At 47.9% G+C, this 14,770-nt stretch overlaps 2 protein-coding genes across 2 annotated transcripts in view; both read right to left on the bottom strand.

Annotated features, from left to right (window-relative positions):
• lsm12b (LSM12 homolog b) overlaps positions 1-14,770 on the bottom strand; it is a 119,567-nt gene that overhangs the window by 80,110 nt on the left and 24,687 nt on the right. The window lies entirely within an intron of this gene.
• tanc2b (tetratricopeptide repeat, ankyrin repeat and coiled-coil containing 2b) overlaps positions 1-14,770 on the bottom strand; it is a 60,769-nt gene that overhangs the window by 859 nt on the left and 45,140 nt on the right. The window contains 4 exon segments of the mRNA XM_079530838.1: positions 1-2,041; positions 2,834-2,934; positions 3,183-3,329; positions 14,659-14,750. Coding sequence (XP_079386964.1) covers positions 1-2,041; positions 2,834-2,934; positions 3,183-3,329; positions 14,659-14,750 — 2,381 coding nt within the window.

Genomic DNA, 14,770 nt, shown 5'->3' on the forward strand with positions numbered 1-14,770 from the left:
TCCCCCTCCTCCCAGCGAGGTGGGCGGGCTGTAGGCGGAGCCTATCTGCTGCCCCGGCGAGGTGGGGCTGATGATGGAGTCCATGGACGTCATGGCCCAGGGCCGCTGGGGGCCCCCTGTGGGCTGGTGCAGGTACTGCACCGTGGTGCGCGCTGTCTTGTCTATGATGCCCATGAAGGGCGTGCTCCGAGAGCGGACCTCGCCCCCCCCCGGGGGGTACAGCCCCCCCCCGCCCTGCGGGGGCGAGATGGGTGAGAGGTCGACGTCGTTGTACGCCCCGCCCCCGCCCACCTGCAGGGGGAGGATCTCCATCTGCTGGTTGGACGAAGACGACGCGATGATGCTGTTGCTAGACGGCGAGAAGCGCAGCCCCACGCTCTGCGAGTGGATGAGGGGGCGTGGCGTGGGCGTGGTCTGGCTGGCGCTGACGGGCCGCCCACCGCCGCCCCCCCTACTGCCCATGTGCGTGCTCTCCGGCGAGCCCAGCTGTTGCTGCTGGCACTGTGGGGGGGCGAGGGGCATGGCCACGCCCATCACGTGCTGCTCCGAAACCGGGTAGTAGGCGGCCGACTGGCTGCGGCTGATCTGCGGCGTCTGGTGGCCGCCGCCGCCGCCGTAGCGCATCATGGCGCCGGGACCCCCGCTGCTGGCGCGGTAGGCAGAGGAGGGGCGCTGGGGCGGTGCCTGGGGGGCGGGGGGCAGCTCGCCGCCGCCACCCCCCACCCCCGTGACCTCCATCATCATGACCCCTCCGCGGCCCCCGTGCTGGCAGAGGGCCCCGGCGCTCAGGCTGGCCTGCACCGCCTGCTGCTGCGCCTGGACGGGTCGCCCGACGTCCTGGTACACGTCCACGGAGGTCTGGTGGTAGCGCCCACCGTGGCCGTAGCCTCCTCCTCCTCCTCCGCTAACCCCGCCAGGCTGGCTGGTGCGCACGATCTGCGCGATGGAGGGCTGCAGGCGCAGGCCCTGCGCCTGGTGGTGCTGCTGCTGCTGCTGCGGTGGTTGTGGCGCCCCCTGGTGGTGGTGCTGGTGGGACAGCGAGGGTCCCGAGCCGCCCAGCTGGAAGGAGCGCTGGACGGAGCTCATCTTGGACAGTGGCGACTTGGGCCGGCCGGGAGGCGTCGGCTGCTGCTGCTCCGCCGTTTGGTAGCGCACCGGGGAGCCCGACTGCGAGCGGTACAGGCACACCCCCCCGCCGCCGCCGGCCTCCACCGGCGGGCTGGCGCGGTACTGGGAGGAGGTCGGTATCGTGGGCACGGCCGCGCGCCGCAGGGGCGACGGGGGCGGGCTCTGGTTGCGGTCCCGGTCGGGAGGCGGGGGGCTGAACCGGTACGAGGCCCCCTGGTGGTGGAGGTGCACGGGTGACGTGCGGCTGTGCACCTCTGAGTAGTGGGAGTTGTTGTGGTGGTGCGTGGGCGAGAGGGAGGGCGACTGGTAGACGGCCGTGCCGTGGGTGGGCGAGGAGGACATGGAGGTGGAGGACGAGGGGTGGTGGTGCTGGTGGTGGTGCTGGTGGTGGTACTCGTACCCCCCTCCGCCACCCCCTCCCCCACTGAACATCTGGTGGTGGTGGTGGTGGTGGTGGGTGGGCGAGGGGGGGCTCTGGTTGTTGTTGTGGGCGTGGCAGTCGGAGGGCGGGGCCGGAGGCGGGGCCAGGCCCATGATGGACATGGCCGCCTCCAGCTCCTGCTCCAGGTAGCGCTCGTCGTCCTCGAACAGCTCCTGCACAGGCTCCATGTCCTCCAGCCGCGGCTCCGGGGGAGGGGGGAGGGGCTGTGGGGGGGGCAGCGCCAGGCACAGGGACCCCGCCTCCTCCCCCTCCCCCTCCTCCTCCTCCCCTTCCTCGGGGGGTGGCGTGGGGGGAGGGGAGTCGGGCGGCTGGTGCTGCTGCGGCGTGAAGGGCTGCAGCGCCATGGCGTTGTCGTCCTGGCTGAAGTGGCGCACCTCCTCCTCCACGCGCTGCAGCAGCCGCTGGATCTCGCGGTTGTTGGGGCACTGCTGCATGGCCTCTGTCAGGTCCTCCAGGGCCTCAGGGAACTGCCTGCAGCGACACACGGAGAGAGCACGGCGAACCGTTTAGGCAATTAGCAGATGCCTCTTAATCCATTTTGACCTGAGATCAGATTCTAAAAATGTCTGTTTGAAAATGACAGTTTTCTGAAAAAGCTATGTTTCTGTGTCAGTCGTTCTTCGATTTTTCAAAAATAGCAGACCTACAAGCTCGTAGCGCGCCACTCGGTGGCGCGCTATGAGCTTGTAGATCTGCTATTTTTCAATAGCAAAAGCATAACATAATGCTAACACAAAAAGGGATTCCCGCCCAAAATGGGTTTTAATCCAGAGTGATTTACAGCAAGCAAGAACAACACATGGTAATACATCAAATACATGATGTAAATAGGTTTTCAATGTGAGTCCCGGGATGCAGGGATGGTCTTTTAGATGAGTCCCAGAGACATTTTATGAGTCCCACTTCAACAATGTTAGGAGTCATATTTTGCTTCTTTTTTTTTTCTTCAAATTGCAGCATTTAACTCCCATTTCATTTTATATGGTTATAATGTGGTTATATTAATGTAGAAAACAGAAGAAGATATGGTTATTATAACTAAAGCTAGCAAAACAAACTAGAATAAAAAACAGTACAGTAGTACAGTAGTGCATCCCGCGGATGCAGAGGTCGTTTTTTTATTGCGTCCCTTAACTATAAACTGCGTTTTGGGATGCAAAATGCACCCTATTTTAATCAGGATCATAAGTAAGCTAAGAACATAACATCAGTCTAACAATAGAGTATCCGTACAATGAACAGTAGTGAGTGCGTGGATCGTACCTGCTGCTACGTTTGGCGCGGGCCCTGGCGTAATACGCCTCGTAGGAGTTTGGTTTCAGCTCAAGCGCCTTCGTAGCGAATTCCTCAGCCATCCCGAAGTCCTGCGGAGACGGGGAGAGGGGTTCAGGTTAACACAAAACCTCTGCACACGAACAACGCAACGCAACAACACAAGACACTATGTTTACACCAGATACTGCTATTAATGCTATTGTTAATGGACACCGAAAAGGCCTTTGATAGGTTGACATGGCCTTATCTCTTTGGAAGTATTGACTGGTTTTGGTTGTGGTGAGAACTTATGTGAATGGACAACACAGTATAGATGGAGCATCTACTCGGAACTTACATTCATTTTCCTGCGACATCGGGACAGGTTGAGGAAGAGCGACACCTTGAGTTCCCTGAAGGTCTTGAGGTCATCGCTGAAGCCCTCGCGGGGGAACTTTTTGAGGGCGTACTGGTAGCGCTGGGCCGCCTCTTTCACCTTCCCCTTCTGTCGGGACAGGGCACGGAAACAAAGACTTTAAAAAGAGGGACTTGAGAACAGTTCAAGCACACGGACACATTCATAGAGGTTTGGGTTGTGTAGTTTATTTGATGTAAACTAGTCCATTTGGTCAGGTATCTTGATGTAAACTAGTCCATTTGGTCAGGTATCTTGATGTAAAACTAGTCCATTTGGTCAGTGAAGGAGCCATTCTGCCTCGGTGCCCTGAGCTGGTTGTGGGCGGGTTTACCTTGGGGGGAGGAGTACCACAGTAATGGTGATAGGGATCACAGGTGAATGAGCCTGGAAGGAATGGCATGGCACGGGTACATACAGGGGGAGATTATACGGTTTTTTACCGTTATATACATGCATTGATAAACTGCTGTTTCTTGTTGGAAAGATAATAAATGGGAACCTCACCCAACAGCAGTTGCACTGTTTGGACAATGTTACTTGAAACGCGTTAAAGACGGTTTCCCTATCCCCTGCCTAGCCGAGTGGCAAGTATGTTCGTTAGCCACCACACAAGTAAAAAACCTCATCTCCGTCTGGACATGAAGACAGTAATCACCGCCTTGGATTGACGCACCTCTTCTCCTGGACTTCGAATCGACTCTGCTCCTTTCCTGGACAAGTTTAGTGCTATGGAAGAAGAACCTTGATCAACTGGACAACTTGATACGGCGCGACGCACCCCCCCCCCCCCCCCCCCGCCGCCGCCGCCGCCGCCGCCGACGACTACACCACCACCTCCCGCACGGAGCGGTCTGATTACGGGCACGGCGACACAAGCCAACGGCCTGGAGTTCTGCTGCTGGTTAGTGCATACAAACACATACACCCACGATCGCGGCCGAGGGCTGCGATAAGGAACGAAGGAGGTGCATTCACAGGGCAGCATTGACTGTTGACTGTCCGACTTCGAATTAATTCAAGCCTTCTCTCGCGTGCACATACTCATAGTGTGCTTCTTTCTGGAAATCGAATCTACAACGCACAAGCAGCACACAACACAAATGATGAGTACACACTGAGTGGAAATGAATGCAATTTCGTATATGGTCTTATTTTTGGTTGCATGAATACACTGTAAGATCTTATTTTTGGTCGCAAACAATTACACTGTTCAAGGTCTTACTGTTGGTTGCAAATACACTGTTTTATTGTTGTTTGGAAACAGGTATTTATATAGGAAAACGTACACATGCACTGTTTTATTGTTGGTTCACTTGACTTAAATTAAAATGAGTGTTACCAAGCAAACTGGCAAAGAGGTTTCGGAGGAAAAAAGAATAAGAACGCCAACCTTCAAAGGAATCAGAATGATCATGGAAAGGCTTCAAACTGAAAGGAGTGGAAAATTCACACAAGCAAATAAATTAAAAAACGAAATCAAGGCTCTCATCACTTCCACTGCAAATGTCTCTGAGGTTCAACAACATTTAAAAGGGATTAAACTTCTACGTGCAAAGGCTGTTGAACTCCACCACACACTGCTCAACGAATTTCCTATACCTGAGGATGAGCAGGATAAACAAAACACATGGTTTCAGTCAAAACTAACCAGCTGTGACATATTCATTGACGAAATATCAAAATGGCTGGGGGAAAACGGATTGGAAAATGATGGTGACAGTGTAAATGTGGGTTCTGAAAATGCAAATGAAGGTGACAATGCAAATGTGGTTTTTGAAAATGCAAATGTCGTTCGTGACAATGCAAATGTGGGTTTTGAAAATGCATATGTGGGTTTTGAAGATGCAAATAATGGTGGGGAAAATGTGCAATCCGAACATCAAGATGAAATTAATCCTGAAGATAGTGTGTCTAATTTATCTAGAGGGTCTAAGCGGTCAAAGACCTCTAGTAGAAGCTCTGGGGTGTCAGTTGCTTGCATAAAGGCAAAGGCAGAGAAAGCTGCCCTAATGGCACAGGCTGCTGCTCTAAAAAAGAGACACGAGTTGGAGGCACAAGAGGAAAACCTCAGATTGGAAAGAGAGAAACTGAGGAAAAGGAAAGAGCAAATGGAGCTCGATGCACAGATATCAGCTGCCACTGCTAGGGTCTCTGTGTTGGAAGGCAGTGACATTGGAAGGAAGACTGCTTCAAACGCAATGAGCTCTTATATTAGCAAAGGACTCCAAAGACATTGTCTCACATTTGACCCAAAGGCAAAGGAATTTGTGCCGAAAGCAGGCACCCCGACCCAAACCCAAAGCTCAATCGCACTACCCTTTTTTCCCACCTGTGATGCACGGCCAAAAGTGAATATGCGCTCTCAAATCCAAACACAACAACATGATCTCTCACATACAAGGGATGCCACTGTCAGACAACGTTTTCAAATAAACACTGGACCGTTACCTACTGCTAATCTGATGAACAACACTCCATCACCAACCATCAATACATTACCCACAGCTGTACTGAGTAGGCCTACACAAGAACAAAACACAAACATGCCTTCTGTACAGAATAATACACCACAACATGCTTCAGTTCAAAACATTATGGACCAGGACACAATATGCGGAATCATGCAAAAACAAAATGAAATCACATCAATGCTCATACAACAACAAATGTCAGCCACCTTACCACAAAGAGAGATGGCAATGTTTGATGGTGACCCGTTGCGTTACATTTCTTTTATCAGAGCATTTGACCATTGTATTGCAAGCAAAGCAGGAAATTATCAAGACTGTTTGTATTATTTGGAGCAATATACGACGGGACAGCCCAGAGCATTGGTGAGAAGCTGCTTACATATGGCACCACAACAGGGGTATGAAATGGCAAGGGAGCTTCTAAAAGAGCATTTTGGCAATGAATACATGATGGCAACAGCCTACATGGACAAGGCATTTGGATGGCCCACTATCAAAAGTGAGGACGTTAAGGCACTACAGGAATTTGCCTTATTCCTAAGAGGATGCTGCAACGCCATGCTGGAAATAGAATACATGGAGGAGATGAACATCCCATCCAACATGAGACAAATAATGTTGAAATGGCCATACGCACTGAGGGGGCAATGGAGGGCTAAAGCTTGCGCAATACAGGAACAACAAGACCGCAGAGCTACTTTCCCTGATATGGTGAGCTTTTTAGAAACCCAAGTCAAAATCTTGTCTCATCCCCTGTTTGGTGACATCTCTGACGCACGTCCAAATACCTCACTACAGCCTTTAAATAGGAGCAGACCATCACCCAGGAGTCACATCAGAGAAAGTAGTTTTGCGACAACCATTGCTGCTACAAACCACACTCTAAACCCAGAGCTCACAACACATGATACAGCAAACCAATCTGTAACACTCAATGAATTGACTTCTGAATCATGTCTTTATTGTGGAGAGTCACATTTATTATTCAAGTGTTCAGAATTGAACAAGATTTCTCAAAGAGAGAAAATTGAATTCTTGAAAACAAAGGGAATATGTTTTGGATGCCTAAAACCAGGCCACATGAATAAACAATGTAGAGGTCGGCTGGTCTGCGAGGAATGTCACCTAAGACATCCAACAATTTTGCATGTTCACAATCGGGACAAACCTTCAGAAACACCAGTCAGTAGTGCACTCGTCTCCTTGCAGACATACGGTTGCACTGGGGCCGGAGACCAAGACTGTACCCTCTCCATAGTGCCAGTGCAATTGAAATCTAAGAAGGGAGATAAGGTGCTGCAAACTTACGCCTTCTTAGACCCAGGAAGTACGGCAACATTCTGCACTAATCGCCTCGTGAGGAAACTGAACTTGAAGGGTACAAACACCAACATTCTGTTACGTACAATGGGCCAAGAAAGTGTTGTCAATAGTCAAATCCTCACAGGACTGGAGGTGTCCAAATTGGACAGTAATGAATTTGTGGATCTACCAGAAACGTTTACACATGACACAATTCCAGTGTCGAGGAGTAACATTCCTACACAGAGAGACATAGACAAGTGGGACTATTTGAAAGACGTCAAAATCCCAACATTGGATGCTGATGTTGAAATGTTAATTGGAACCAATGTATCGAAACTCATGGAACCCTGGGAAATCATAAACAGTCAAGGCGATGGACCATATGCCGTAAGGACCTTATTGGGGTGGGTCATCAATGGCCCCCTGAGAGGCAATAGTGGTTGTCAGAAGGGCTGTTCAACTGTATATGCCAATAGGATATCCATCGCTAGACTGGAGGAGTTGTTGGTTTCTCAATATAACCAAGATTTCAATGAGAAGACACTGGAGGAGAAGAATGAGATGTCAAGGGAGGACCTGAAGTTTTTGGAAATCATGGATAAGTCAACATGCATGCTGGAAGGACATTATAGCATGGACTTACCTTTTAAAGAAGATGACATCATCATGCCAAACAATCGATGCATAGTTGAACAGCGCCTCCAAGGTCTCAAAAGGAAGTTTAAAAGGAATAAGACATACCAAGAGGAGTATACAGCGTTCCTCACTGACATGATCAGCAGTGGATATGCAGAAGTGGTGCCTCAGGATCAGGCGGAATGCAAAGATGGCAGTCTGTGGTATCTTCCCCATCACGGAGTGTATCACCCAAAGAAGAAAACACTGAGGGTGGTTTTCGACTGTGGGGCAGCGTTTAAAGGAACCTCCTTGAACTGCAAGCTTTTGCAAGGTCCTGATTTCACCAACTCTCTCTTTGGCGTGTTGACGAGATTTAGGCAAGAAAACATTGCTTTAATGACCGATGTCAAGGCTATGTTTCATCAGGTGAAGGTGTCTGAACAGCATGTGAATTTCCTGAGATTTCTGTGGTGGCCCCAGGGTGACACTTCACAGAAACCAGTGGAACACAGGATGAGAGTCCATATCTTTGGAGCAGTCTCTTCACCAAGCTGTGCCAACTACGCTTTGAGGAGGACTGCCAGGGACAATATGGACAACTTCAACGTGGAAGTGACTGATACTATCTATAATAACTTTTACGTGGATGATTGCCTTAAATCAAAACCCACAGAAGAACAAGCAATGCAGTTGGCAACGGACCTTACTGACTTATGCTCTAGAGGAGGATTTCAGTTGGTGAAGTGGACAAGCAACAGTCGGGCTGTATTATTATCTATCCCTGAAGAAAAGCGGTCCAAAACAACCAGGCAGCTACGATTAGAACAGGAGGACTTGCCAGTGGAGATGGCGCTTGGTCTGAATTGGTGCGCCGAGAGCGATACCTTCACGTTTAAACCTGCCGTGGAAAACCGACCACACACAAGACGTGGGATTCTTTCGATCGTTAGTTCCATCTACGACCCACTGGGGTTCTTGGCACCATTCACCTTGATACCGAAACTACTGTTGCAGGAGATGTGTCGGAAAAACATGTCCTGGGATGACCTTATACCACAGTCATTCTCTCTGCAATGGACAGGTTGGCTGCTGGATCTGGAAAGGGTAGCAGAATTGAAGGTGGACCGTTGCATTAAACCAAAGAGATTCAGAGGACTCATACATGGGCAGTTGCATCACTTTGCAGACGCCAGTGATCATGGTTACGGAACAGTGTCTTATCTACGGTTGGAGAACCAGGATAAAGAAGTGCACCTGGCATTCATGTTGGGCAAAGCCAGAGTCGCCCCATTAAAACAAACAACAATTCCTCGCCTTGAACTTACCGCCGCCGTGCTGGCAGTTAAAGCGGATAAGATGTTGAGGAACGAACTGCCACTTGACTTGGAGGAGTCGTGCTTTTGGACCGACAGTCAGACAGTGCTGAAGTACATTAATAATGACACCAAACGGTTCCACACCTTTGTAGCAAACAGAGTGGCATCTATTAGGGATGCGACAAAGGTCTTTCAGTGGAGCTACATCAGTTCAAAGAACAATCCGGCCGATGAAGCTTCCAGAGGTTTGACTGCGGATAACTTTATAGCCTGCAGGAGGTGGATTTCAGGGCCAGACTTTCTGCAAAGACCAAAAACAGAGTGGTCAAGACCATTCGACCCACAGCCCATTGCCTCCGATGACCCAGAAGTTAAAAGGGAGCTGTTGGTGAACGTTGTCATTACAGAGGCTGAGGACGCGACTACCAAGCTCGTGAAGTACTTTTCCGCATGGACTAAGCTAAAGACTTCAGTCGCTTGGTTCCTTAAGCTTAAAGCCATCCTTCAGGAGCTGGGGAAGAGGAGGAGCGAACTTATTGCTTCCCTAACTGTCGACGGCTCAGAAAAGGTGGAAGCAGAAATGAAAAAGGTGCGAGCAGCAGTTGAGTATCAATCGCTGTCTGCAAATGACCTGGCCGGAGCTGAGACGGCTATTATTTGCTTCAGTCAGCAAGAAACCTTTGGAGAGGAAATTGCTTCTTTGCGAGGCGGAGAATCTGGTGTAAAGAAATCCAGCAACATCTGTAGATTGGATCCTGTGTTAAGGGACGGGTTACTGCGAGTGGGTGGAAGACTCAGTCGAGCTGCTTTACCCGAGGAGTCGAAGCATCCCGTAATACTTTCCAAAGGCACACATGTTTCACACCTCATTCTACAGTTCATTCATCGAGAGCTTGGACATGCTGGTAGAAACCACATGCTCTCAACTTTGAGACGGAAATATTGGGTCACTAACGCTAACTCTGCCTGTCGAAAGGTAATATCCGACTGTGTGACTTGTCGACGGTATCGAGGGCAAGCTAGTGAACAGAAAATGGCTGACATGCCAAAGGAAAGAATTACTCCAGACTTGCCCCCCTTCACCAATGTCGGAGTGGACTACTTCGGGCCCATTGAGGTCAAGAGAGGACGTTCTATGGTTAAGCGGTATGGGGTTATTTTCACCTGCATGACTAGCAGGGCCATACATTTGGAGGTTGCCTACTCTTTGAATACTGACTCCTGCATTAACGCCATAAGGAGGTTTATGTGTCGCAGAGGTCAAGTGTGTCATTTGAGGTCGGATAACGGCACAAATTTTGTCGGGGCAGAACGAGAGCTAAGAGAAGCCCTTTCTGCTATAGACCATAGCAAGATTCAAAGCGCTCTACTACTAAAGGGTATTGACTGGACTTTCAACACCCCTGCTGCCTCCCACCACGGCGGTGTCTGGGAGCGACTCATCAGAATGGTTAGGAAGGTCCTGTTTTCTGTTCTACGACAACAATCGCTGGACGATGAAAGCCTTCATACCATTCTGTGCGAAGTAGAAGCCATTCTAAACGACCGTCCCATAACTAAGGTTTCTGACGACGTCAATGATTTAGAAGCTCTCACTCCGAATCATATCCTTCTGCTCAAAGGGAAACCTCTCCTCGCCCCGGGACTCTTTCAAGAGGGCGATCTCTATATCAGGAGACGATGGAGACAGGTTCAATACCTGTCGGACCTGTTTTGGAAGAGGTGGACAAGGGAGTACTTGCCATCACTACAGGAACGGCAGAAGTGGATGAAGCCTCAGAGGAGCTACATGACGGGAGACATTGTGGTGGTTATGGATCAAAATGCTCCTCGTGGATCATGGATCATGGGGAAGGTAACAAATACTTACCCGGACAAGAAAGGATTCGTACGCTCAGTAAAGCTGAAGACAAAGACAGGACATTTGGAGAGACCCATATCCAAGCTCTTCTTGCTTCAAGAAGCAATGTGAACACTCGACTTAAAGTCGAATTGTGAACTATGACTCCTTTTGATTTAAATTGGGTTTAATTGTTCACCCCAGTTCACAATTTGGGGCCGGTGTGAAGGAGCCATTCTGCCTCGGTGCCCTGAGCTGGTTGTGGGCGGGTTTACCTTGGGGGGAGGAGTACCACAGTAATGGTGATAGGGATCACAGGTGAATGAGCCTGGAAGGAATGGCATGGCACGGGTACATACAGGGGGAGATTATACGGTTTTTTACCGTTATATACATGCATTGATAAACTGCTGTTTCTTGTTGGAAAGATAATAAATGGGAACCTCACCCAACAGCAGTTGCACTGTTTGGACAATGTTACTTGAAACGCGTTAAAGACGGTTTCCCTATCCCCTGCCTAGCCGAGTGGCAAGTATGTTCGTTAGCCACCACAGTCAGGTATCTTGATGTAAACTAGTCCATTTGGTCAGGTATCTTTATGTAAACTAGTCCATTTGGTCAGGTATCTTGATGTAAACTAGTCCATTTGGTCAGGTATCTTGATGTAAACTAGTCCATTTGGTCAGGTATCTTGATGTAAACTAGTCCATTTGGTCAGGTATCTTGATGTAAACTAGTCCATTTGGTCAGGTATCTTGATGTAAACTAGTCCATTTGGTCAGGTATCTTGATGTAAACTAGTCCATTTGGTCAGGTATATTGATGTAAACTAGTCCATTTGGTCAGGTATCTTGATGTAAACTAGTCCATTTGGTCAGGTATCTTGATGTAAACTAGTCCATTTGGTCAGGTATCTTGATGTAAAACTAGTCCATTTGGTCAGGTATCTTGATGTAAACTAGTCCATTTGGTCAGGTATCTTGATGTAAAACTAGTCCATTTGGTCAGGTATCTTGCTCCGGTGCATCACGTGCAAATAAACATGAAAACTATCGCAAATACTTCGGTGAATATGTATTAAAAATGTACATTTCCAGAGTCATCCAAAATTAATTCCACTGTGACATTTTTAGGCTAATGTTTTAGCCTAAAAATGAATTGAGATCACAATTCTCACACGATTCAAAAATGTTCCATGAAAATATTGAGTGTCTTTAGTCTGTAGTTGCTGAACATTACTACGTTCTTTAGTCTGTAGTTGCTGAACATTACTACGTTCTTTAGTCTGTAGTTGCTGAACATTACTACGTTCTTTAGTCTGTAGTTGCTGAACATTACTACGTTCAAAATGTGGCACCTGTGGCTTTAAACAGACACAGTGCTCAAATAATTAAACCTCTCTTAAAGTCTCTAATTGTAGCAAAAACAGAGTAACTAAAATGAATTGGACAGCCAACTAATGCTGTACGATTATTGCTCAAATGTAGACATTGAGATCACATAGGTGTCTGAATCTAGATCGTGATCATTTTCAGATGAATTGCGCAGCACTAAAACCTACTCATGCAGTGTACATATATGGGCTCCATTTTCGTCACCGCTAAACCCCTTATCCCTAAACTTCTTTGCCTTTTTTAGTAGTCAGTGTAGTAACTGACCTTGTAGTAGGTGTAGTAACTGACCTTGTAGTCAGTGTAGTAACTGACCTTGTAGTAGGTGTAGTAACTGACCTTGTAGTCAGTGTAGTAACTGACCTTGTAGTCAGTGTAGTAACTGACCTTGTAGTAGGTGTAGTAACTGACCTTGTAGTCAGTGTAGTAACTGACCTTGTAGTCAGTGTAGTAACTGACCTTGTAGTCAGTGTAGTAACTGACCTTGTAGTCAGTGTAGTAACTGACCTTGTAGTCAGTGTAGTAACTGACCTTGTAGTCAGTGTAGTAACTGACCTTGTAGTAGGTGTAGTAACTGACCTTGTAGTAGGTGTAGTAACTGACCTTGTAGTAGGTGTAGTAACTGACCTTGTAGTCAGTGTAGTAACTGACCTTGTAGTCAGTGTAGTAACTGACCTTGTAGTCAGTGTAGTAACTGACCTTGTAGTAGGTGTAGTAACTGACCTTGTAGTCAGTGTAGTAACTGACCTTGTAGTCAGTGTAGTAACTGACCTTGTAGTCAGTGTAGTAACTGACCTTGTAGTCAGTGTAGTAACTGACCTTGTAGTCAGTGTAGTAACTGACCTTGTAGTCAGTGTAGTAACTGACCTTGTAGTAGGTGTAGTAACTGACCTTGTAGTAGGTGTAGTAACTGACCTTGTAGTCAGTGTAGTAACTGACCTTGTAGTCAGTGTAGTAACTGACCTTGTAGTCAGTGTAGTAACTGACCTTGTAGTCAGTGTAGTAACTGACCTTGTAGTAGGTGTAGTAACTGACCTTGTAGTCAGTGTAGTAACTGACCTTGTAGTCAGTGTAGTAACTGACCTTGTAGTAGGTGTAGTAACTGACCTTGTAGTCAGTGTAGTAACTGACCTTGTAGTCAGTGTAGTAACTGACCTTGTAGTAGGTGTAGTAACTGACCTTGTAGTAGGTGTAGTAACTGACCTTGTAGTAGGTGTAGTAACTGACCTTGTAGTAGGTGTAGTAACTGACCTTGTAGTCAGTGTAGTAACTGACCTTGTAGTCAGTGTAGTAACTGACCTTGTAGTCAGTGTAGTAACTGACCTTGTAGTAGGTGTAGTAACTGACCTTGTAGTCAGTGTAGTAACTGACCTTGTAGTAGGTGTAGTAACTGACCTTGTAGTAGGTGTAGTAACTGACCTTGTAGTAGGTGTAGTAACTGACCTTGTAGTCAGTGTAGTAACTGACCTTGTAGTCAGTGTAGTAACTGACCTTGTAGAAGGTGTAGTAACTGACCTTGTAGTAGGTGTAGTAACTGACCTTGTAGTAGGTGTAGTAACTGACCTTGTAGTCAGTGTAGTAACTGACCTTGTAGAAGGTGTAGTAACTGACCTTGTAGTAGGTGTAGTAACTGACCTTGTAGTCAGTGTAGTAACTGACCTTGTAGTCAGTGTAGTAACTGACCTTGTAGAAGGTGTAGTAACTGACCTTGTAGTAGGTGTAGTAACTGACCTTGTAGTCAGTGTAGTAACTGACCTTGTAGTCAGTGTAGTAACTGACCTTGTAGTCAGTGTAGTAACTGACCTTGTAGTAGGTGTAGTAACTGACCTTGTAGTAGGTGTAGTAACTGACCTTGTAGTCAGTGTAGTAACTGACCTTGTAGTCAGTGTAGTAACTGACCTTGTAGTCAGTGTAGTAACTGACCTTGTAGTCAGTGTAGTAACTGACCTTGTAGTCAGTGTAGTAACTGACCTTGTAGAAGGTGTAGTAACTGACCTTGTAGTAGGTGTAGTAACTGACCTTGTAGTCAGTGTAGTAACTGACCTTGTAGTCAGTGTAGTAACTGACCTTGTAGTCAGTGTAGTAACTGACCTTGTAGTCAGTGTAGTAACTGACCTTGTAGTAGGTGTAGTAACTGACCTTGTAGTAGGTGTAGTAACTGACCTTGTAGTAGGTGTAGTAACTGACCTTGTAGTCAGTGTAGTAACTGACCTTGTAGTCAGTGTAGTAACTGACCTTGTAGTAGGTGTAGTAACTGACCTTGTAGTCAGTGTAGTAACTGACCTTGTAGTAGGTGTAGTAACTGACCTTGTAGTCAGTGTAGTAACTGACCTTGTAGTAGGTGTAGTAACTGACCTTGTAGTCAGTGTAGTAACTGACCTTGTAGTAGGTGTAGTAACTGACCTTGTAGTCAGTGTAGTAACTGACCTTGTAGTAGGTGTAGTAACTGACCTTGTAGTAGGTGTAGTAACTGACCTTGTAGTAGGTGTCTCCCTCTTCGATCAGCTTGCTGAGCAGGATGATCATGATGTCTGGTTTGGAGGTGGCCATGGCCCACGTGGCTGGACCTGGGTGGCACGCACGCACA

This window comes from Electrona antarctica, assembly GCF_951216825.1.
Source record: "Electrona antarctica genome assembly, contig: scaffold_310, whole genome shotgun sequence".
Taxonomy (NCBI): domain Eukaryota; kingdom Metazoa; phylum Chordata; class Actinopteri; order Myctophiformes; family Myctophidae; genus Electrona; species Electrona antarctica.